The sequence below is a fragment of the Patagioenas fasciata genome, chromosome 10, assembly GCF_037038585.1.
Source record: "Patagioenas fasciata isolate bPatFas1 chromosome 10, bPatFas1.hap1, whole genome shotgun sequence".
Classification (NCBI taxonomy): Eukaryota; Metazoa; Chordata; class Aves; order Columbiformes; family Columbidae; genus Patagioenas; species Patagioenas fasciata.
The window spans coordinates 13,025,618-13,049,361 of record NC_092529.1 but is presented as its reverse complement, the minus strand read 5'-3'; the positions used below and the strand labels follow the sequence as shown (position 1 = coordinate 13,049,361).

Genomic DNA, 23,744 nt, shown 5'->3' with positions numbered 1-23,744 from the left:
GTTACTGATGAGCAGCAGTTATTTGAGAGACATAAAATAAAGGTCTTAAGGATGCATATGTGATAATTAGGGTAGAATAGATGTTTCAGTTTGGGAGGAAAATGGCTGGATGAGACATTAAAGGTAACAGCTGTGGTCATAAATATAAAATTTATCTTGATCCTTTGTACAGTAGTAAGAAGAGTATGTAAATGTTCTTCTAGGTCACTATTGAACTGATACTTCAACAGGGGACTCAATAAAATATCCAGAAAGTGAAAAAACTAAAAAAACCTGGGAGGCAGAACTATACCAGTGCTTTGGAAAGGAAAGGACTGGACACACAGTATTCTGTAGATTGTTACCCTAAATGCGGCAAAAGAGGCATTTGCCATGGATCAGAAATCTAAAATTCTGCACTAGTAGTACTGGATTTTGTTCTATTTCTCACAGTAAGACTAGGAGGCAGTAAATCAACATTAACCCTTCATTTTTTTCTGGCATAATTTTAATTCTAGTATCAAAGAAGAGAACATGTGCTTAGATTAAGAATTCGTTTAATGTTTTACAATGTTTTTTTACACCTAGACTTTTATATCTAGTTAATACTACCTTCGGTGCTTAAAGTTAATTTCCTGTTATATCTGTTATAGCTACATAATAAGCATGCTAAGATGATTGTGTGTGCAACTTCAGCATTCACACATTTACATTTGATAGTAGTTGATTAAAAAGCAAACCAAAACAAATCAGTTTATTTTCCACATGCCTGCCAGTAGAATTCTGCTGCAGGTGTTGGTGAGACAGTTAACTGGGAAAACATGCAACTCTGAACTTGGGTCATATTCCAAAAGTGAAGGAAGAACTATCTGGCAAATATTGTGTTGAAAGTGTAAATGAAAGTATAACTTTAATGTCTACATGTGTTAACGATTTGTGGTTTGAAAAAGTTTTCATATTTAAATTTTTAAAGGTTTTTTCCCTCTCTTTTAAGCTTTGATCTCTTTTGTCTGGTAATAGAACAATATGTTATAAATATACATTAACAAATCCACAACTTTGGTTTCCACAAGTCTTTAATTCCATTAAATGTTTTAAAATGGAGCTGATGTGATATATCAGAAATTAGGTGAGCTTTCAGTCAGTCAGCAGTTTGGGTACTAAATTCAGCTGAACCTGTAGGAAAAGGAGGGCAATGACACTAAAGATATAGAATTGCTACTGTTCTTTTTTATGTTCTCATCTGCCAAACAAATCTACGAGTGTGGAGTGACTTGGTGTTTAAAGATACTGTCTTGAAGCAAGGGTCTGTATGAAGGAATGACTTTGCAGCTTTGATTCCTTACTGCTGTTTCCATTAATGTATGTTGCCTGGAATTATCTAACAGGCTGAAGGCTCAGCAGAAACTATGTGCAGTTTTTAGAAACCACAAGGATGAGCCTAAGAAATAACCCAATAAAACAGGAAGAAATATCATGTTTCGGTTATTGAGGTTTGTCCTTCTTGGAGACACCATGAATTTGTGTTTTTGTACTAAAACAGGAAAGGAAGTATCTGGTGTTACATTAGAAATTATATATTATATATTGCTGGGTTTTAAGTGTAAATCCAGCTTTTAAAATTTTTTTACTTCCCTTAAGTATATTTTCTCTGCTGCTTCTATTGTAAAGTTTCACTAGATAATAATGTTACAAAGATATCTAAAACCTTCATCTTTCTTGAGGGTTTGCTTTAGTGGAATCTTGTACCTGCACAGACTCTATTGCACAATTTGCACTCCTTGCTATTTCATTTGTATCAGTATTGCACTAGTTTTACTTTCTGAGTGGAAGGTTGAACATCAGTATTTTTAAACAGGGTGTGAGTCCTCATTATAACTTGATGAAGTCTGTAACATTTTTTTTGCTTTATTGAACCTGTTATATAGGCAGCAATGTGTGTTCAAATGGAACTATGTGGCACTTAAACACTGATTCCATGCTAGTAGTATTTAGATGACAACAACAAACAACAATTAAGCAGGAACTTGGGAGAAAACATCGTATTTTCTCTGTAGACAAACTGACTACATGACCACAGTGGAATATTGTGAGACTTTTCCATACACCACCAAAGTGAATGCTTTTCAATGACTTCCATAATGTAAGCAACTGGTATATATCCTGTCTTCTGTTTCATTTTATTTAGGTGTTCTTCCTGAACTGTTGGCTAATTTATACAATGTTAATATATGGATAAAGGAGAAGAGAAAGAAAGTACAGGAAAAAGGACACTCATTATTGAAATAATTATATCTCATAAATACAAATTAAATTTGTTGTTTACTAGCAGCTCTTAATGCAAAATCTGTCCTTTGAATAGGTGGAAATCATATTGGTGTCGTGGTTGCTAGAGACTATTCATGACCCTCTGGTTCTGTGGTTACAGTGATTCATCACACAGTAAATTTTCTTCTAGAAGACAGGTGTCATGTCATTCTTTACTATGTTCTTTAAATAATGTGATAGAATATGTCATGCACCTTTTTTTTTTTTTTAATTCTGAATTTTGTTTTCTGAAAAGATGAAGTTTTTCTCAGTTCCCACAATAAGCAATTTATCCTACATCCAGTTGACATTTAGCAAAGCTACAGAAAGAGTGGGATCACTCTTTCTTATGTTTCATGCTACAGAGATTCTCAGAGTTGTCATGAGGAAAATAACTCAGTTGTTATTAGAGCAGTAACAGACATTTAAAGTTCAGAATCATAGAATAATTCAGATTAGAAGGGACCACTTGAGGCAATGCAGTCTAAACCATGCTCAAAGCAGGGATAACTTCGAACTTGTATCAGATTCTCCAGGCTTCATTCAGTCAAGATCTGAAAATACCCAAGGACTGGGGAGTCTGCATCTTCCCTGGGCAGCCTGTTCTGCACAGAAGGGTGTGCATTTTTTGATGAAAAATACGTGGATTGTCAGGACCAGTTTTATATTGCAGTATCTTCAGCTGCATCTAAAATTTCTGAAATTACTATTATGATGAGTTACCATCACCCTGAATTTAAATAATATAAATGGTGCAGAAAATATTTGTAAGTTCTGTCTTATGTGGCAGTGGCCCAGGTCAAATACATTTCTGGCAATCTGTGAGTTCTGTTTTGTATAAATGTTGCATGTTACTCAATGGATTCATGGAACCGGTAATATTTTTTGGTATTTAAAGACTACTTTTATTGTTAGTTTTTAAAACAGAAAAGGAATAAATTTGAACAGCCATTTACTTAAAAGAATTCCTTTTGTGTTTTTTTTTCTTTCTTTTTTTTTTTTTTTAATACATATTTATATAGATGTAAGATTTACTAATTGTGGAGAATATGGAGCTTAAGTGTTCTCTTTCTTTAGGTAGAAGAGCTGATGAATGCACTGGAAAAGACTAGACAAGAATTAGATTCTACCAAAGCTCGTCTTGCCTCAACACAGCAGTCTTTGGCTGAAAAAGAAGCACATCTGACTAACCTGAGAATAGAGCGAAGAAAACAGCTTGAAGAAATTCTAGAAATGAAGTAAGTACATTGATTTATCTGTTTTACAGGAAAGTAAAAATTAATACTTTCTTGCTATAAAAGAAGTTGTTGTTGTTGTTGGTTTGTTTTTTTCTGTGTATTTATTCAAGTCTGAATCTAGGGACTCCTAGTAGTTGTAAAACTGTTAAATTCCTTTTAAAATACAGAAATGCAAAAGCCTTTGCTTTAGAAGTATTCAACAATTGACATGAGAAGAATTTTTGAAAGCTGTCTCCTTTGTTACATGCAAATAAAATATTAACACAGTACAACTTCCATGGGAAATTGAGAGTCTAAATCCTAATGTTTCAGTTGCAATTCTATGTTGAAGTTTTTGTTAGTGTGAAATTAAAGGGAAGGAGTTTATTAACTTTTTATGGATGGTGCAAAGTTTATTGCATTTAATTGGTGAAAAAAATATTCCAAGCCAACAAAACCCTATTTTTATACACATGATCACTATGTGTAAGTGTACAGAGCTGAAAAAGGAAGATAGATCTATAACTCAAATCTAAGTTTCTACCTGCAATAAAGTTAAATATTCGTAATTATAGGACATTAAAGCTCTGACATGATCTTTTAAACTGACATTTGCCAAGAAAGAGTGAACCGGTTATGACTCAGGTAAACAGGTAAGTGTGCAGATAACACTCAACAAAGAAAATTCATAGTTGTAATTTCAAAAATGTTTTATTGAGGGAGGAAAAAAAAACAACATAAGAAACACATAAACCAGCAACTTCAGCTAAGTTGTTTCAGCTATCCTTACATTTTAAAGGAAGTTAAATAATCAGAAAAATAATAATGTTCTTGTAAATAAGACAAAGTGGCTGAGGGCGCTTGGAGAAGAGGATACTGAGGGGTGACCGCATTAATATTTATAAATATATAAAGGGTGAGTGTCACGAGGATGGAGCCAGGCTCTTCTTGGTGACAACCAATGGTAGGACAAGGGGTAATGGGTACAAACTGGAACACAAGAGGTTCCACTTAAATTTGAGAAGAAACTTTTTCTCAGTGAGGATGACAGACACTGGACCAGGCTGCCCAGGGAGGTTGTGGAGTCTCCTACTCTGCAGACATTCAAACCCGCCTGGACACCTTCCTGTGTAACCTCATCTGGGTGTTCCTGCTTCAGCAGGGGGATTGGACTGGATGAGCTTTTGAGGTCCCTTCCAATCGCTAACATTCTGTGATTCTGTGATATGCTTACTTGAATTTTATAAAAGTATTTTTTTAATGTGGGTTTCACTGTTCGCAGTGAAATCAAAAGTACTTCTGCTTTTTATTTAATGAGGTCTGTGTCTATACAGCAAAATGGGAGTACATATGAATTACAGTAGTATGTGATATATTCTATAATAGATAAAAGTTTTTAGTTTTCTGCTTTTCTTTTGTATGTACATATTCATCTATGATAACTCAGATGCTCAGTGCCAATATATTTCTTGCAGTCATATATTTTCTGTACAGTCCTTTGGTTTGTTACTCTGAGTGCATGCTTAGTTTATGTCTGAATGGTAATTTTTTTTTTCTTTTTTATGATAATTAGCAATCATTGAGCAACACAGGGAAAAAAAAGCACACGGTCTTTAATTTGGTTATTGTGACTTTTTGGGTTGGGTTTGCAGAACCTCACAGAAGAGCTGTGTAAGGCATGCATCTTTGGTCTGGGAAGTAAGGTTGGCAAAAACTAGTGAAGTTTGACTTCTCTTTGATAAAAGCTGTTCTATTTGATGAATGAAGGTCTGAGTGGATGGTGCTAGTGGTGAAAGAGCAAGTATCAGAGTTAGGAATGTTTTTGAATTTAAAATTAGATATAAATATATAGCATGTTCTTAGAGTATAAATTTTAAAAGTAAAATAATAAAATTAGAAGAAAATTTGCATCTAAAAAATGGTTAAAATTTCTAGTTAAATTGTGAGTGCTTTCTACTTAAACTGGGAGTGCCATTATTCTTTTTTCTGTCGAGAGATCCAAGTGTTTGTATGCAGTTTTCATTTTTAATCCTGAACTGACCTAAAATTTGTTTGAAATTCTAATTTAATATCAAACCTCTTCTTACCTGTAATAATAAAATAAAATGAATTATAATGCAGACTTCTTCCTACGTAGGCCACAGAGGGTGACCTAGCGCTGTGAGAGGCAGCTTTCCCAGCTACCCAGCCCTGTGTCGTTACTTTTAAGAGTCTGATGCTCTAACTCATACACAAATCACTCCACCAAAATCTGTGGTTCAGCTAATAATTTAGGATTGGAACTCACTTTTATTAAGAAACATACATTCTATTACTATTTTTAATTCTATCCTAACTTTAGTTTCTGTGAAATATGTTACAAAGCCAAGCTTGTATTAGAGATGGAATCAGGCAGAATTCTGTTGCTTGTGATGAGATGGAAAGAGTATAATATGGTCTCAGATGTCAGGATGCTTTTGCTGGTCTAGGAGATGAACAAAACAAAATATATAAAATCACAGTACAATATTACTAAACTGAGAGAACAAATAGAATAATGACAGAAATTCACATGATCATATTTACTGTTTTTCTTTTACTGCCCTTTAAACAACATTAGTACTAAATCAAAGAAGCAAAAATGAACCTACTTGTTGATTTTTTTGAGCTATATGTATGTGAAGGGTTACATGACTGCTATTGAATTAAATATAAATGTTCATTTCAGTTTCTTTAATAAGATATACTAAAATTAATACATATGCATGTATTAGTAAAAGTGGTTTAGAAAGAATTCAGATATTTTATTACAGTAGTTTAATTTTTGAAATTGCTTACTGAAATAAGTATATGACAAAAAAAACTTTACAAAACTGCTGCGTTAGAACCGAATATGCTAAATATAGCATTACAACTTTTTATGATTGTCTTCTCAAAGACAGATTGTACATGCCAACTAAGGCCCAGACATCCACTGACAGAATAAAGATAATGCTATATTGTACTAATATACTAAAATAGTGTGTCTTCTCACTCATATTTTAAGATAATTTAGTAATTGGCAGCATTGATTGTAACTTCTATTTATCATTTTTTCATTTTAATATTGAGCAATCATGGTTTTTGGCTACTAGCTTACAGTTAAACAGGCATGAACTGTGTGTTTAAGAGCACTCGTGATGATTTCCTGTGCGTATATTATGTTCAAGTTCCAAACATAACTCTCATTCTAGGTCCATCTGGCTGACATGGCATGGCCAAGGTTCATCTTAATTTATCAGCTACAATCAGTTGTCATTACATGTTGCCATATACATTCAGTTGTTTGAGGAAGCTTAGAATAAAAATAGATAGCAACTTAATCTTCTTCATTACCTGATTGGTCTTTTTGAACTGGAAAGTGTTAATAGATACTACCCATTAAATGAAAGGTACTTTGACAGAAGGACATAAACATCAAGTTATTCTTAACTTGATGACAACATGTGAAAAAGTAAGATTTATTTTAAAGAATTCCAAAGTATTAAGTTTGGAGAAGGGCTTGCATTTGCATGTTACTTTCTAAATGCGTGATTTTGATTTTTTTTTGCAAATGTCTATTAAAAATATTATTATATTTGTTCTGGAGGAAATATTTTTGTTATGGTCATATTTTTTAGCAGTGTACACATAACTCATACTGACATTAATGGAACTTATGCATACATGTGAACAGTAATATGCAGCATGTGTTCAAGTCCATCACTTTGCCTAATTGTCTTAATGCTTTGTGCTCTTTCTATCTCTGAGATAAAAAAAAGACCAATGCACTTATTTTTTAATAAGTGATAGTTTAAAAAAACCTCTGCATTGTATAGTATGACAAAAGGCACTTTAATGTTTTGTAAAAGTATATTTATCATCCATAGAGATGTTTCAATTGGCCTGAACTTAAAAACTGGTAGACCGAAATATATATCAAGACTGCTTTTTCCAGACATTGTTTTTATTTTCTGAGAGTCCACAAGAAGGAACACAGCCTACTGAGAACTTCACAAGGCCTGCCTAGAAAAGCTTATTCATTTTGTAACATGAAGAGCTTGAGGGTAGGAGCAGTTTCTGTTCTGTGATGTGGTGCAGTTTTTTTCAGATGTTTCAGAAATGCCATATTTGTGGAGCATATTTTCATGACCACAAGACATCCGCAGTGCTTTCATACAGATGTCCTTTCCTATGTGGTGTTTCCTTCCAAAACTCACAAACCTGCTTGTAACAAAATTAGATAGCTATATAGATAGATAAATGAGTATTTATATAATATTAAAATTGGTTTATATATGTATCTGAAATGAATGCCTGCCCTTATGGGAAGTGGATTTTACTCTGTGGGATAGATCATCTTTTTAGAAATGGTCAAAATTATTATCCCTTTGAAAGATATAAAGATTGACCTGGAGAGCCAATAGTCATAAAAGAAAGTCTAATGGCATCTAAGGGAAAAGATATAAAAATTATTACCACCTTTTCTGTTGGTTCAACTTTTAAATTATATGCATATAATCTTCAAGCTACAACTGCTAACGTTAAAAACAAAACGCTCTCCTCGAGCCCCAAAAACTTGGAGTTTATTTGGTTAAAAGCCCTTAAATTAGCTTTCTGTGGTGTTTACACTACTTAGAAATTTATTTAAATACAACACTTAAAACAAAAACAATTTCCTTGCGGTTTTGCATTCATTTGATGATCTTTCAGTGATGTAGTTGCATGTGACAAACGCTGCACTTAGTAGTGCAGACTGAACTTCATGTTTTCACTTGAAGTTTTGTGAATTCTTACTTTTTGAGATCCAACTCAAATTACTGAGTGATTCCTTTAGCAGTCAACTCAGTACACTCAGGGCTCTGGTGCTTTCCAAGTATCCTGAATGAAATTCTTGCCAAGAGTTTGAAAGGTAATTTCCTTTACTTCAATGGAGTTCATGCCATCACCTGTGGGTATTGCTAAATCAGTTTTGTTGGAAATGACTTTGCCCTGAAATTCACTACAATTTCCAGAACAATATATATTTTCCCTTATGTGGAATAAATCAGATTACTTCAGTAATGAAACATTAAAGATCTCCTAATAAAATAACCAGCTACTAGTCCTTTCATTCAATAACAAATATAGAACATTGCTGTGCTGCACAAAAAAAAAAAAAAAAAAATAATTAGATGCTGCAGTAAATTTTCTTACAGTGACAGTATAAAATTAAACATCCCTTCTTTTGTTTAAGAAACATTTTTTTTCACTGAAAATAATAAATGAATATTGCTTATCTCTGTTTTTCAGTATGTTTATTTATTTAACAGCACCTGTGTGTAGTCAAGGACGAAATATTTGTGGGAAGAAGAGGATAAAATGTTTTTTCTACCAACCATTCAGTCCCACCAGCTGCCACTTCTTTGCAGAAGTGCTGACCACATACTGCACTTTTACCTACTGTGTTTGTGGTTCAGATGCTCTGTCAAACAAGGAGAGGGCACTTGTATTTGCCACTAGATGCCAGTCGTGGGTGCAAGACCATGGTCTGCATCTGCTTGGTTCAACAAACTAAGTATGAGCAACTTCAGAGAGTAAGCAGGAAGTTTGGCTTGTTTCAGGGAAGAGAATGTGTCTTGTCTGATTGCCCATCACCTGGTGTGATGTTTTCCTCCTTCCTTTTAGTGTAGGAAATTCAAGTGTTGCTTCCTGATGGACTTTTGAGTGGGGTGAAGAGGGTCTTTGCATGGATTCTGGCAGTCAGAGATCACAGCCTAAGGGGAAGACTGTGTAAGATGTAAAACTAGAGAGTCACAGAGATTGAAGGGAAGTCAAAATGCTTTATGGAGTACTTGTGGCAAAAGTATAAGGAAGTTTACAATTCATCTGGTTTTCTGCAGACATACCCCTTTTTTTCCATCTATAAATTTTACTGGAGTAGAAGTTGGGGATTTCACATCTGTGTAGCAGCTCAGCAGGAGCTGCAGCTCTGACAAGGGATGTTGGATGTCCAGAGAATCTAGATGTGTTTCCAGCACCTGGACAAATCAGCTTCTGTCTCTGCCTTACATTCTGCTATTACTGTTTCCATCCATCACCATCTCAGACTGACGCTTGGGGACAGAAAGGGATAGGAATTCAACATGTTTTCCTTTATGTCCTAATGATTCCACCTGCAAAGGTTGTGTCACCCACCCTCGTTGCTGTGGGTACAGCTGTGGTCAAAAATGCTTCTGAAATCTCTGTGCAAGTAGTAAATCCAGTGCATCTGGAATATCTTGGAGTACTTGTGTATTCAGTTCACCTGTTCAGTGTATACATGGGCCAGAACCATGATGCTCATAGATGGGAAAGTCCCCGATGAAATTGTAGGGACTCTACTTGCATGTATTGATGAAGTTAATTTCCTTTTTTAGGGGGTCTTATATACATCAGCAAGGATGAAGAAAGCTGTATAGCAAGGTAGGAGAAATTGGCAAGGTGATTTAAGGTTGAAACTACTCTTTGAAATTTCTTGGAACTCATTCTTTAAACCACTTAAAATGATAGCTTCACTTTCTGCTTTCTGTGTCACTGTTAAGGAATGCTTTCCCCTTCTTTTCAGAAAGGAAAGCAAGAAGGTAGATAACCGTTTCTCTTGCCTACACTGGAAACGGAGGTGTTTAACTAAAAGGTTATGCAAAGATGCTTAGTTCATGCTCCTTTTTGAAATGCTAGCATACTCAAAAAGAGCCACTACTTACCTTGAGGAAGTTTAAGGAAATACAACATGGTCAGATTTCTTGAACTATTAATAAATTATTATTTTGAAAGTAGGAAAGTTTAGAAATATTTTTTTCTACTTTGTCAGCTCTAGTATAGCTTTTTTTTTTTTTGAGAAAGATAGCTATGATGATTTGTTTAATGTGAAGTCTTTAACATATCTTTACTTAGTAGTTTAGATGACAGACTACGGTATTAATAGGTGTAGAGAAAAATATTTTTCAGAAAGCAGTTTACTATCTTTTTTGTAATTTTATCAGAGGGATTATTTTTCCTTGTTTCAGCTGTTGTAATGTATACTATAAACATATTCAGTGAATGGATAGCAAGTTGATTGTCTCAAAAGTTGTACCATTTCAAATATAGAACACTAGACTGTTTTTTAGTAACCTGTGGACTGCTTCCATTTAATTGTAGGATTCATGCTGAGAGTGTAGAGAGTCATATCCCAAGTTAAATACAAACAAAACAGCGGGATGTTGATACAACTGTGACTTCCATAGGAAGTAGTTAGAATGGTAATGTGGTCTCCTTCTAACTTGGGTGGAAAGTCTCTTGTGACTGCTTTTGCCCCACAGACCTGTAACACAGCATGCCTTGACTAACATTTTTGACACCAACTTGCAAACACCATAAAGATTAGAGAAACCCAAATGAAGGCTTTGTTCTCTGGAACAGAAGCTTTCTTGACTAAAACGAAGAGATGTTTTTCTTTTGTAAACAATGAAGGGGTACAAAGCAGTAAAATGTTTCTCTCTCTGCGAACCGAATGAGTGAACTGTTTGCTTGGCAACATGCTTCTCTTATTCAAAGACATGAGTGTCACCAAGATTCTACTCACTTGAGAGTCTTATATGTTCAGACTAAATGACAGTATACTTTGATTTTATCAGATCCATGATGTTTGAAATTTCATCAATGTGGGAAGAAAGTATGTCATTTATTTTCTTCATTTTGTCCTTGTAAAGGTCATAATTTACTTACAAAATAGATTATCACCTGTTATTGAAGGTTAGTAAGATCCATTTAGGATTTCTTCAAAACATGATGTGAAAGGCTGTATTTTGCCTGCTCTTATATGTATATCCAAGGAAAGGAAGCTGGAGCCTCTCCCATGTGTCCTGTTCCCTTTAGACAGTGGGAGAGTGCAGTAACAACTTTTTTGAAGTGTTTCTGTCCCAGGAAGGCAATGTTTTCCTCTCTGTTATGGAATGTCAGTAGTGCTGCTTGTGTCACAGAAGCATTGCATGAAGGTGAACCAGAAAGAGTTCAAACGTATCCAAACGAATTCCAGACAACACATTTACAGTTGCAATAATTAAGCATACTTTTCTGATCTAGAAAATGGGCTTGGAATTTTAATAGCTTGTGTTCTTCATCTCATAAGTATTTTGGCTTAATTATAATGTGTTTCCATGAGTAATGTTCTTAATAAACTACAGAAATTTAGGTTTCTAGCTCCCTAGTCGTAAAAATGATCTTCCAGGTTCTATATGGTTTGAGGCATTTGACAGGCAGAAAGGGTCTTTGATGGTAGTTGTCCCTCTGTATCCTAGTACTGCGCTTTTATTTCTGATTTTGCTACTATTATTCTCTACCCATTGAGATGCCTTGTCTCAGTAGAAAATAACAGTCAATGCTACAGCAAATGTTTTATGTTGGAAATTCCACAATACTTAGGTGCTTTATTCGTTGAGTGCTTTCCCCAGAACCTGAATGGTAAGAGATCAAGGGGATCCTGCAACTGCTTTATGAGGGAGAGACTTAAAGACTCTTCGCTCTGGGGAGGGAAAGGCAGGGGGAGGATATGTTTGAAGTTTGCAGAATCTCTAAGGTAGGCGTAAACCGAACCGAAAGCTGTTGTTTGCCAGATCCCCAGCATGAGGAATATCAGGCACTTACTGAAGTTAATCAGTGATCAATTTGAGAGAAAAGTGCCGCTTTAAGAAGTGCTTGGTTGGTGACCTTCTGGAACTTGCTCCTACAGAGGGCAGGGTGACATCAGGTGGTTCAAAAAGTGATTAGACAAGTTCATAGACAAGAGATCCATAAATGTCTACTTGTTTATACTCTTTGCCTGTTGTTCTTGAACTATGTTCCTAAAATGTATTTTTCTTTGAAGAATTAGTTAGTTAGTTCTTTCTTCACACATTGCTCCCTTACACTGAAACACCCATAGCTAATGATCAGATGATTTTAAAAACATTTTTTTTTTCATTTTTTTTTAATTTTTAAACCAGTACTCTTAAGTCAACTAATACCCTCTGGAAAGATTAAAGGCCACATTTTGAAAAACCTTTTGCATCTTCCATTGCCCTGTGGTGTATAAGTGGATTTACAAGATGATACAAGTGACATAATGATTGTTCTAAAGTGCAGGTTGTAAGAGTGAGATATAACAGTTACATTATATTCTGTAGTGATTGAACCACTTAGAAAACAGACAGGATTAACAGCGCTTGAGGCTTACAGGTATCTCAAGCTGTTTGACAGACTGTGAGATGCAGATTATTCTAGTCTTTTGTAATGCAAATGAAAATTTGAAGAAAAATTGCAATTGAAAATCATTATGTTTGCTTCTTCTACACTTGCTTGCTTTTATTCAAAAAAACCCCACAACCTCTTTAAACTAAAATGCCTTTGTGTTTCTTAATTTATAAATGTGTTAGGGTTTAAAATACACTAGTTTAATCTATGATATATCTTGATTTGTAGCATTCTAAATTTACGTTAGCTGGAATAGTATTCAGAAAGGGACAGTGATGAGAAGGGTAGTGTATCGAAGTGAGGAGGGACTATGAGACACTATTCAGTGAAACATGGACAAATGTAAAAGGAAGAGGGCTGTACAAACCTGAAGAATGAAAACCCAGGTCTGGAGGCTTCCAAAGGAAATTTACAGTTTTAATTATGTTTCTGTTTTCTAAGGGAACCTGCTTTTTTATCTGAAGTCAACTTACTGGGGAGTTTAGCAATCTTAACTCTTTAGACAAAGAAGAAAAAGCTTGTATGCTATCTTCTAAGTATTAAACATTTTTTTTTTTCCTTAACATACGGAAATGTAAGCAACAAAATCATTTTAGTGCGAGAATAACACTATAGGAAAAAATGAACTCTGTAATTACTGAACTTGAAAAAGCTATATAAGGTTCATTTTAAAACTACCTTAAAAGTGCTTTTATTAGCAAAAAAAATTAGTAATGATAAAAATGATGAAATAGGATGACATTTGTTTTGAAGTTCAGCCAGCATGGGAATGTGAAGGCCTCCACCTCTGATAATATACTCAGAAGAACAAGTGGCTCAAAAGACAGAAAGGAAGGAGTAGGAGGCTGAAAGTAAAAAAAAGAAAGAAAAAGTTAGGCTTCTGTTTCGTGGATTTTTTTTTTTTTTAAAGCTGCCTGAATTACACCCTTGTCTACTGAAACCTTCTTAGTGTAATTCCCATTGGCCTCTGTGACACATAGGGCAGCGCTGATCAACTGCAGGCTCCCATATTCCTAACCTCAGCCAACTGAATATGATTCTAGCAGATGTTTCTGCATTTTAGACCTCAAAATACGATGGGTCAGGGTTTTTTTTTCCTTTTTCCAGTGGCAAATCTTGCATAGTTGAGACCCGGGACATGCAGTTCATTGATAGGAATTATGAGCTGAGGGTCCCACCAGTGGGATAATGCTGAACTTAATGTAAACTCAGATCTTTGAAAATGGAGAAGCAAAGAAATTTAAAGGTTTGGATAATTTAAATTACATTATTGGATTATTGATTAATATTGTGTACAAATATAAAGTGTGCTTGGAAATGTATATGATGATGTTTTCTATTAAAAGGAAAAGGTTTATAAAGTCAAGAGAAAACAGAATCAGAAGCAATCAAATAGGAGCAGCTTTCTTAGTGGCAGAAGGGAAAGGTTCAGTCACCTTTCTCTGCCTTCTCATTACTCCTTAGGGGTTATGAAGTAAATCCACTGCTGCCTTCTGCCTGTGCTTCCTCATTCCTTCCCCTCACCACGCCGTCCCCAAAACAAGTATTTCTCTGCATGCTGTGGAAAAATAAATCAACGTTCCTATTGCTTTGTTTCATATGATTGGGTTCTCTTGTGTCAAATAAGGTACAAGATGTACTTGAACTTTTGTGCTCTCATGCCTGCAAGTGTTCGTTAATGCTCTGTAATGTGCAATCTCTCATGCTTGGTAAGGTGTGAGCTCATGGGGCAGCCTTTCTGACTGTAAGGGCATAAGATTTACTCTTTTATCTAACTGATATAATGACACCTGTAAGAATTTATTGTCATGGAGGTCTGTACCTCTGTCTTGCAATGAGTCAAAGAGTTTCTGTCTTTTGGGGAGGGAAACACACTCATACAATATTTTAAATCTGAATCTAAATCTGCTACTTGTTCTGGTGGTGTTTATTCTCTCCCACTGAACTGTGTGTAGCTCACCGACTGAGAGTATAAGGCTGACAAGACTTATCAATACTCTCAGGCATAATGGGCTCCTATCCTTCATTGATCATTAAGTGTTGTTATAATAAACAGGGTAAGAATAAACCATGTATCATGTTATCACTGTCAACATGATCTAGCCAAATATTGTAGTAAAAGGAGAATTCTTCAAATATTATTATTAAAATATGACATAGCAAAAAGTGTGCTAAAGCACCAAATTTCTGATGAACACCACCTCTCCTTTCAATGCTGTGCTGTTGTTTGGTAGAGATTGACAGATCATGACTTATGTGCTAGTGGAAATTAGGATGAGCTCACCTCATTTTTCTTTGATTGTGAACAAACTTGGGTATGTCCACACTGTTGTGCAGTGTACCAGAGTATCTTAGCAAAGAAAAGTCCTATTTAAGAAGGTACATTATTTAAGAAGGCACATTATATGTCTGTGCTATATCTTGTAGTCAAGCTGTTGTCTTCAGGATAAACAGCACCTTAAAAGGACACTCCGGATCGCTTCCTTTGGATGAGGTGGCTTCAACTGAATAAATAAAATTTTCAAGATGAAACAAAAGCTTGGTGACAAAACAAACTTATGGAGAATACTGTTAGTGGAAAGATTTTTTTTTTTCCTATTGTTGGTAAATAGAAATGTTACTTTTATAGAGGAGCTTGAGTAATCCTAATAGGAGCACTATGCTTATTACGTTGCATTTTACTATTTAAAAGCATATTGGGGATGCAAGACTTGGTATTTTTTTTTCAGCATATTTAATCATGAATTTCTCAAATGCCATCTAGTTTTAGTTTTGTAAATACGTAGATACTAAGGAGGAAACTGTGATTTACTGGCTTAGATTAGATATATAAATATACTTTTTTGTGGTTAAACTCTTCACAGTTCCTAACCACTCCTACCTCAAACATGCAGTTTATCGACTATGGATTCGACTATGACCAAATTTAGGCCACACAGGCCTTTGAGGATCACCATATTGCTAAAATAATTTTAGTTTCTAGTGATTCTTCTATTTTGCTTCCTAGTAAATTCATCTTGCATTCTTTGAAGACTAGCTTACATGGTTCTCATCTTCTAGGTGGAAGGGAAAACACAGATTGGTTTAAGAAACAGTCACTAAATGTACTATTTTGTTCTATTGATTTTGAACCCTTCTGAGCTTTCTTTACAATTAGAAACCAGAGGCAGATACTAAGGAAAAAATGTCAAAGGCAGGTTTTATCATCTTGGTTGATCACTTCTGTGTGCAACACAGAATCAAAGCCAGCATAGATGCTTTTAAATTCTCACATTATATGGGCTGTGAATATATGTTATTAAACAAAATTCTGATTCCACTTAGGTCTACATCCATAAGAATGGAATTTTATATCTTGCTTTATTTCATTAGGCTGAAAGAGTTTTGAATAAAGTGCAGTCAGGTGTGAGCACAGGACCTTCTTACACTGATCGGTGAGCAGTAGTGAGTAGACTTCATGGTAGTTATGTTCAGCTGTCTGCATGTTATGGCAAGTTATGTCCCAAAGACTGGTTAGGAAGGGGTGATGCAGTTAATAGGAGGAACTTTTAAACCCTGACAGTCTAAAAGCTCCAAGATATGGAATTTTCTCATCATTATTGAGGAGGTTTGCTGTGTTTGATAACTTATGAGTATTTTTGTGAGCTGGACAACCTCATCCAGGTCTTGTATGACTATTTTGAGAAACTTTTATTTTTCTGTGTGGTCTGTAAACAAAGGTAAGTAATTCATGTCTGTGGGATGTAGAGCAGGAGCTGGTGTGGGAATAATGTGAAATTCAGTAGCAACAAAGTAGAGATTATTATATAACAGATAAAGAATAGAAGCCCAAGAAGTGTGGTAGGTCATCATCTGACTTTCTGCAACCTGATACCCTCTTAACAAAGTGGCCAATAATCTGACATTCATAAACTTGAAGAAAAGACTTTTTTTACCTATTGAAAAATATTTAAACTTCCAGCATACACGAAAGAAACTTGTCTGCTTTCCAGTTTTGTTTTGGTTGCCAATTACCCCTCTTGCCCCCCTGGACTGTTTTGTCAAAAACTGAAAGAAAACTGGTGAAATAAAAACAGGTTCTTTTATAGTTTTTGTGGCTATACATACATGTGTACCACCCAGCTACCCACTAGTTCCCCTCCCATCAGATCCTCTCTTAAAAAAGTAGTACAAGGATCCAATCAGGATGAAAATTACCTGCAGTATTTTCACAGTTGCATTAAGAAATATATTTTTTTTTCTCTTGGAAAGATCTCCCTTCAACGCTTCAGTACTATGATGTTTTGTTTAGTCTAATGTAGGTTTTTGTTAATATCTAGCTTAAAAATGAATCTAATTAACAGATGAACTTAGGAAATCCCTGCTGCAATTTGGCAAGTAAATGAATGGTGGATATCAGTGTATGACAAGAAACTTCCACTTAAGGTTAATGTAACTATTACCTCATTAGAAGTGCAACTTTACACTCTTCAAATAAAACCTTTATTGAATTTAAAATATGCATTTGACAGAGGACTGGCTGAACTTACTTGAAATTTGCTTTGTTAAGTTATGCTGCCTTTATTGATACTGACTAGTTCTATAAATGTTTATCTTAATTATGTTTTATTGTGATTAAAAAAGATTGCAGATATTCTGCCATTTCTGTAAAGTGAGCTCTTGGAGGTTTTTTTTGTTACAGATGGGGGTAGGGTACAAAGAATCGTCCAGCTCCAGAGAGGAGGCCCCTCACAGGCCATATGAATCCACTTACATGTAAATTGCTTGTCTATATGAATTAAGGTGAAGGTTATGAAAGAACTGCATTTCTGTGTTTATTGTAGGATTTTTGACAGTCTCTTTCCTCTTTCAAGTAAATTTGGCTTAAGTCCACAGTCAGTACAGTTTTAAGTAAACTCCTCTTTTGTTACATTAACAAGGTTATAACATCACTGAGGCAGATTTCCAGCTGCATGAATTGAAGCCTAAGCATGCAGACTGAGGGGATAATTAAAACCTTAGGGTGCATGAGTTGAACTACCAACTAAAATTGGATAAAAGGCTAATTGTCCATAGCAACGTAATACATGCTTCTAAATACCTGTGAAATAAAGATAAATATTTGCGGTCCTTCAATTCCTTTTTGAATGCTCAGATTCAGATTATGCTTTAGGACATAACAAAAATCAAGAGTAATTAATTGAAATTCAAAGAATTCTTTCCCAGTTATTGTTGTAGTTTATTTACTAACTGAAAACCAGCATTATTTTGAAGACTTTGGTGTCTTTCTGATTTTCTTTACAATACAGGAAGCATTTTTTGGTAGGAATTGAGCCTCTCTGTGTGATACAGTATATCGGAATGGACTGCTTGGTGCTTTGTCAAAATTTGTCATATCTCTTTTTCCTTCCTCCTTTTTTTCATTATTAAGAGTGGAATTACATACCTTTGGTGACCTTCAAGAAGATGACATAGAGTCAGGCAAGATGATACATTACCACAAAGTTAAAAAAACAAAATGGATTGTAACGGCAGCTTGTACTGAACTAAATGAATGGTGAAGGCCCATTTGTTATTCATTAGGAGAAGCAGAGCAGATTACTGTTCTGCCTTCATAGGGAGCCTTTAAACTTAAGGTCATTTTACACTAGTACCCATGTGGCATGGACAGCATTTAATACATTTTTAACAGCTTTTACATTTCCATGGTTTGCAGCAGTACTGGTTGAATCATTTCTGTAATGAAGGTGTTTTTAAGTAGTTTAGAGTTACTTTAGGGGAAAAAAACAAGAAAAAAAAGAAATAATTGGGTTGATGAAGTGACTTTATATACTAAAGAGCTAAGCACACAGAATGTACTGCTATAAAGTAATGCATACTGATTCCCACTGCTACAGAAGTACATCCCTGGGGAACCCTGCCTTTTTTTTTTTTTTTCTTTTTAAACATAAATAGAACTATAGTTGTTTTTCACAGTGCTTATTCCTTTGGGGAAGGAAGGTCTGAGCATAGAAATGTAAGAATACTTTTCTTTGAGCTATTTCTGAGTTGCTTAGGAGTCTGGTGGAGAACATTCAACATCCTGGCATGTTTTGGGGAAGTGTGCATGCTGTCTATCAGAACCATTGATTTGGGCATCTAAGGACCCCAATGTAAAATCAGCGTGGAGTGGAGGGTAGAATTTTGCTGATCAGAGTAAATATTATATCAATACCTCTCAGATGGTTCAATGGTGCTGTGGAAAGTCAAAGCAGAAAGGTAGGTACCAATATGAAGCAATCTGAGAATAATTTGTTCAAAGGTGCTGAACAAATCTGAAATTCTGCTAGCTTAAAGACTGATTTATAACTCTAAAGAAAAGTACTTAATAACCCCAGTTAAAAGAGGTAATTATTACACAAGCTCACGTTTTATTGTGGAATATAGTCTTTCATTTGCTACCTTCTAATTGTGTTGTGGATTTAGCTGTCAAAATCCAGTGATTTTATTTTTGTTCAGAAGATATTAGAACACAAATGATGTGCTGTGTTTCAAGATTTGTTTACAAATAAACTTAATTAAGAAAACCATAATTTAAATGTGTGATGGTATTTCTCCCAGCAGCCAGTCCACCCCTAATTTCCTTTTTCTTGTTTAGCAGATTAACAGCATTCATTCTGTGCTTCATTGCAGATGGCTTTCACTAGAGTTTTTTCTATTGATTTTACTTTTTTGACAAAATACATGTGGATCACAACCAGCATTTGAGGAAGAAAAAAATTACTCATTCTTTGACAGCAGAAATGTTTTTTCTGACTTTGAACAATACATATTTTAAAGCAAAAAGGGTATGTATCTTTAGAAAAGAGCAAGCTTTAAATAACAATATAAATGTAACAATGATTGCTTTTATTTAATAGCAAAGAGTAGGAGAATGTAAGAAACTGTGAACTCTAAAATTCTTGTTGTTGTTTGGACTATATATTTTTTCAATAAAATTAGACTCTTTTAATATAAGTGTAAAATGTTCAGTTGCACCAGTATTTCTGACTTTTCCCCTAATAGAAATATTTGTCTTCTTTTACCTTTGCACTAGCTTCATGTAGTCATTTCTGATTCGTTAATGAAAGCTACTTTAATCTCTCTTAAGTTTTTAAAAGTTCTTCACGCATGTGAAAACATAGGCTGTCAATATAAGTCCATCAGTGGTTCTGTTTGATCAGAATATGAACCCCATCGCTTTCGTTATTTTAGATTTCTGAATATGCAGTGAATGGACTATTATCATCCCATGTCAAAGCGATATCCTAAGAAAGGCATTGGCTCACTACTTTCATTTGTAAAACTCACTAAGGAAAACATAAAGAATTCTGTGAAGGTCATGCATATTTACTATAGGAATTCTGAAATTGGTTATATGATAAATCTCATTTTAATTTTTTGTTTTCAAACTACATACATGTAATTAATGATAGCCATATTTCATTGCATGAAACTGGTGTTGATTTTTCCTTTAGGTTACCTTACAACCTTATTTCCATATTTGTAACTTGTTTTTTTCAGAAATGTAGCATAAAGAACGTGCTAGTATGAGGAGAGTTCCGTTATTGCAGCTACCTTAATTATAAAATTATATGAAGTAACTGACACACTTCAATGTTCACTCTGTTGGCCCCTTAAAACAGGGCTGTCTCCTAAGTCGTGGGTTGTTCTCTCTCCAGTTTTGAAGCTGCTTCTGCTGCAGTACTGAATCAAAACACCTCATGGGTTGCCACTGCTTGGGCATCTTGTTAGCATTTCAGACACTTTTTGTAGCAACTGTGATCAATGAAACACAAGGTAGCCAGAATGATCCCTATCTGCCTCCAGAATGTTCTTTACATTGTGTGGTATTAGGAGAGTTGCTGTGACAGTCATACGTGAATTGAGGCTTAGAATAATTCCAGATGTTTATTCTGCCACTGGGAAGTGATACATTTAGTCACATGTTTTGATTCAGGCAAGAATTCTGGAGTTTGAACAGATTAAAAACAAACAAAAAACACAAACCAAACAACAATGAGATCTCTTGAACATCGGCACGAGCCCTGCAGCCACGGCCTTAATGTTCCTCATAGAATACAGTTACCCGGAGGGGGTTCTTCTGAACAAGAAATATCACACAACTACTTGTGTAGGAGATAGCAGAAAGAAAATAATGGCATAAGTTCTTTTGTTTTCTTCACCTTTGCGAAAATGTTATCTCATAATCCATAATAATGACTATTGAATCAAGTAGAGATACTAGGACGAGAAAAAAACTTTCAAGAAGGGATGTTTATGTTAACGCCCCATGATATGAAATCTATTCAGACCTCAAAAAAATTAATAATCACTATAATAAGACACTAAATTTGTCTCAGCTGATCTTCAGTTATTTTTGTGTTTGCCTTCTATAAATAGTGTAGGAAAAGAATTTGCTTGTAACAGTGTTTGCGAAACTGCTAAATTTTTGTCTTGTTTTAAATAATGGTGAGTGTATGTGTACATCCTTGGCTGAAATTTGATTACAAACGAGTTCTACCCCAGTCTATGGAAAGGCATGTAAAAATTGCAGACACGGGTGATTACAGAAGCCTAGTTTTATAACAAACAGCTTATTTCCTACCCTGCATTTCTAAAAAGTACCTATGTTTTGAGATAGTATAAGTGTATCTATGGGGATTTATTTTCTTTGTTCCTGTGCAAGTCAGCCCTATGACAAATCTAATGCATCCAGGCAAACTGACAGATTAACCCATCATTCATAATAAAGTGGCTCAATTTGCTGTGGCACAAGAGACACATAGTGTGATAGGATTTGCGAGAAACTGCTAATGGTTAGAGCTTTGCAGTGTGCCTACTTCCATATTGGCTAGATGAATTGGAATGCTAAAATTTCTGTGTAAATAACTAAATTTGACTAACTAGGTATCATGTATTAATTAAAATAAATGGAAAATATTGTTCAAAGGATAGATAAATGGTAATCCACAGGCACAATCTCACAGTAGTTGTAGGTTTTTGTTGTTTCAACATCACAAAGCAAGCAAGGGATTTCTTTAAAGAGAGTGCAAGAAAAATAACTTGATTTGAAGAATCCTCGCTTGTAAATCTGACAAAACTATGAGAGGAAGAAAGACTTCTTCAGTTATATTCCTTTGGGTGGTTAACCCTCAGACTGATGGGAACAGTGACAGAATAAATGAACACTAGATAAAAGATTGATGTTGAAAGCAGATATCTTGCCTCGCTGAAGACAGAACTGATTTCTGTATCAAGTGGTTCTTTTGACATTGACCATTGTGTTTGGAACATGTTTCTTAGATGGGAAAGACTGTAATACTTCTGAAGGAGAATTCACATGAAAGCAAATGTTAATGCAAACAGAATATGTTTGGTGTGATCTAATCCCAACTCTGCTACATCACTTGTTTGTAAATCGGATGAACTACAAAGCAGTCATTTTGGGGTCTCATAAATGACAGGCATAGATAGTACACAGTGTAGTAGCAGCCTTCTGTTTGGATAGGCGAGAGTTTATAGTGGCTCAAGGTAAAGAACAGCATATTCCAGACCTATGAAATGCTTGAGAAAGCTCCCCTCGTTCCTTAAGTGAACAAAGCAGTAGTGGGACACAAGCAGAGCTTAAATTAACTGCACATAATGTATTGTATATTCCTGCTGAAATAATAATGTACTACACTTTGTAGTCAGGTGGTAGGAACAATCCAGGATCAATTATTTTAGTCATATAGATTCTAGAAAATAAAAGTGAAGACATTGAAGAAATAGAACATACGACTTGGTCCTTTATAATTAAGATGCATAAGAGGGACAAGCTTTGGCAAAACAAATGAGAGTACTCTCCAATTGAGAACACAGTATCTGTTATCTGAAAACTGGTACAAGCTTCTTCTGTCGAAAGACCAGAGCAATTGTGTATGAAATTTTAAGGCAATGGAGGGTTTAAGCTGCATTTTGTTCAGATTTTGACAGTGTGACAGGGTCCCTTAGAGTCACAGCTAGGACAGTCTGGGGTTAGGAAAGCATGTTTTCTTGAGGAAAATAATAGAGGTACCAGTTGTTGCAAGGAACATGTCGGTATCATGTGGTGAATAAACATGTGGTCAATAACTATTACGTTAGAATTTCTGGTATCAGAGATCATTTTATTCCCAGGAGTGGAAATGAAAGATCTGATCTTCAGCTAGATTATAACTAGAGTTTAGATCTTGTAAGAGAACAAAAAAAGCTGACAGATTTCAGTGGTGAAAAGCTTCTGGTTAAATGAAGTGAGCTGCAAGGAGCAAGAATCATGACACAATTGGGCAGAGACAGATGTACAGATGAATAATCAAAATTAATAGCAGACACCCTTAAAGGTCTGGTTAATCTGCCAGCAGAGAGTCTGTCTCTTTTCTACCCACTAGTACATCAGCTCATAAAAAATACAAATGAGCTCAATAGCAGCAAGAGCCTTAAGATCTGCTTCCTCATTAGTGAAACTTCAGAGCAGCATTTCCTATGGTTCCATATCTTTTTCTACCTTTTAAGAAAAGTTGTTAGCAGGAATGTGTAGACTGAATTCTTGGGGCGGGGGAGGGAGGAAGTAGTGGAGTGAATCTATAAAAGGAAGAGTTTATCTTGGATTACTTCGACCAACAGAATATTTAAGCATTTTAATTGTGAAAAATATATTAAAGTGTTTGTCAAGTGTTTCTCATATGGTAGAATATAACTACTATCTTGTATAGTTCATATTTTTTGTTCATGTTGTAGCCTATCAAGAGCAGCAGTGCTACAATATCATATGTGATATTCTGTTTATTCTTTACTATTAGGGGTTGGGTAGGAAATTCTCCTGTTTTGTATAACTGGGACCAATATAAGGAAAAGTGATCCAAGGATGTGCTTTCCTGGCACTACAGTAAACGTTCTTGCACTGAAAGTTATGTTTCAAGTGTTGAAGGATAAAAAACCCCTTTGGGTGGGAAAAATGGAGTTTTCAGAAGTTGAAAATAGAAAGACAGGGTA

General features: G+C 35.0%; 1 protein-coding gene across 14 annotated transcripts in view; it reads left to right on the top strand.

Moving 5' to 3' along the window:
* Positions 1–23,744, top strand: part of ERC2 (ELKS/RAB6-interacting/CAST family member 2) — a 433,731-nt gene that overhangs the window by 224,244 nt on the left and 185,743 nt on the right. For all 14 annotated transcript variants that reach the window (XR_011740737.1, XR_011740732.1, XR_011740731.1 and 11 more), the window contains one exon: positions 3,364–3,524. Coding sequence is in view for 1 of the 14 variants with exons in the window: in XM_071813173.1 (XP_071669274.1) it covers positions 3,364–3,524 (161 nt within the window). In the remaining 13 variants the exon portion in view is untranslated. The remainder of the gene's footprint in view (positions 1–3,363; positions 3,525–23,744) is intronic.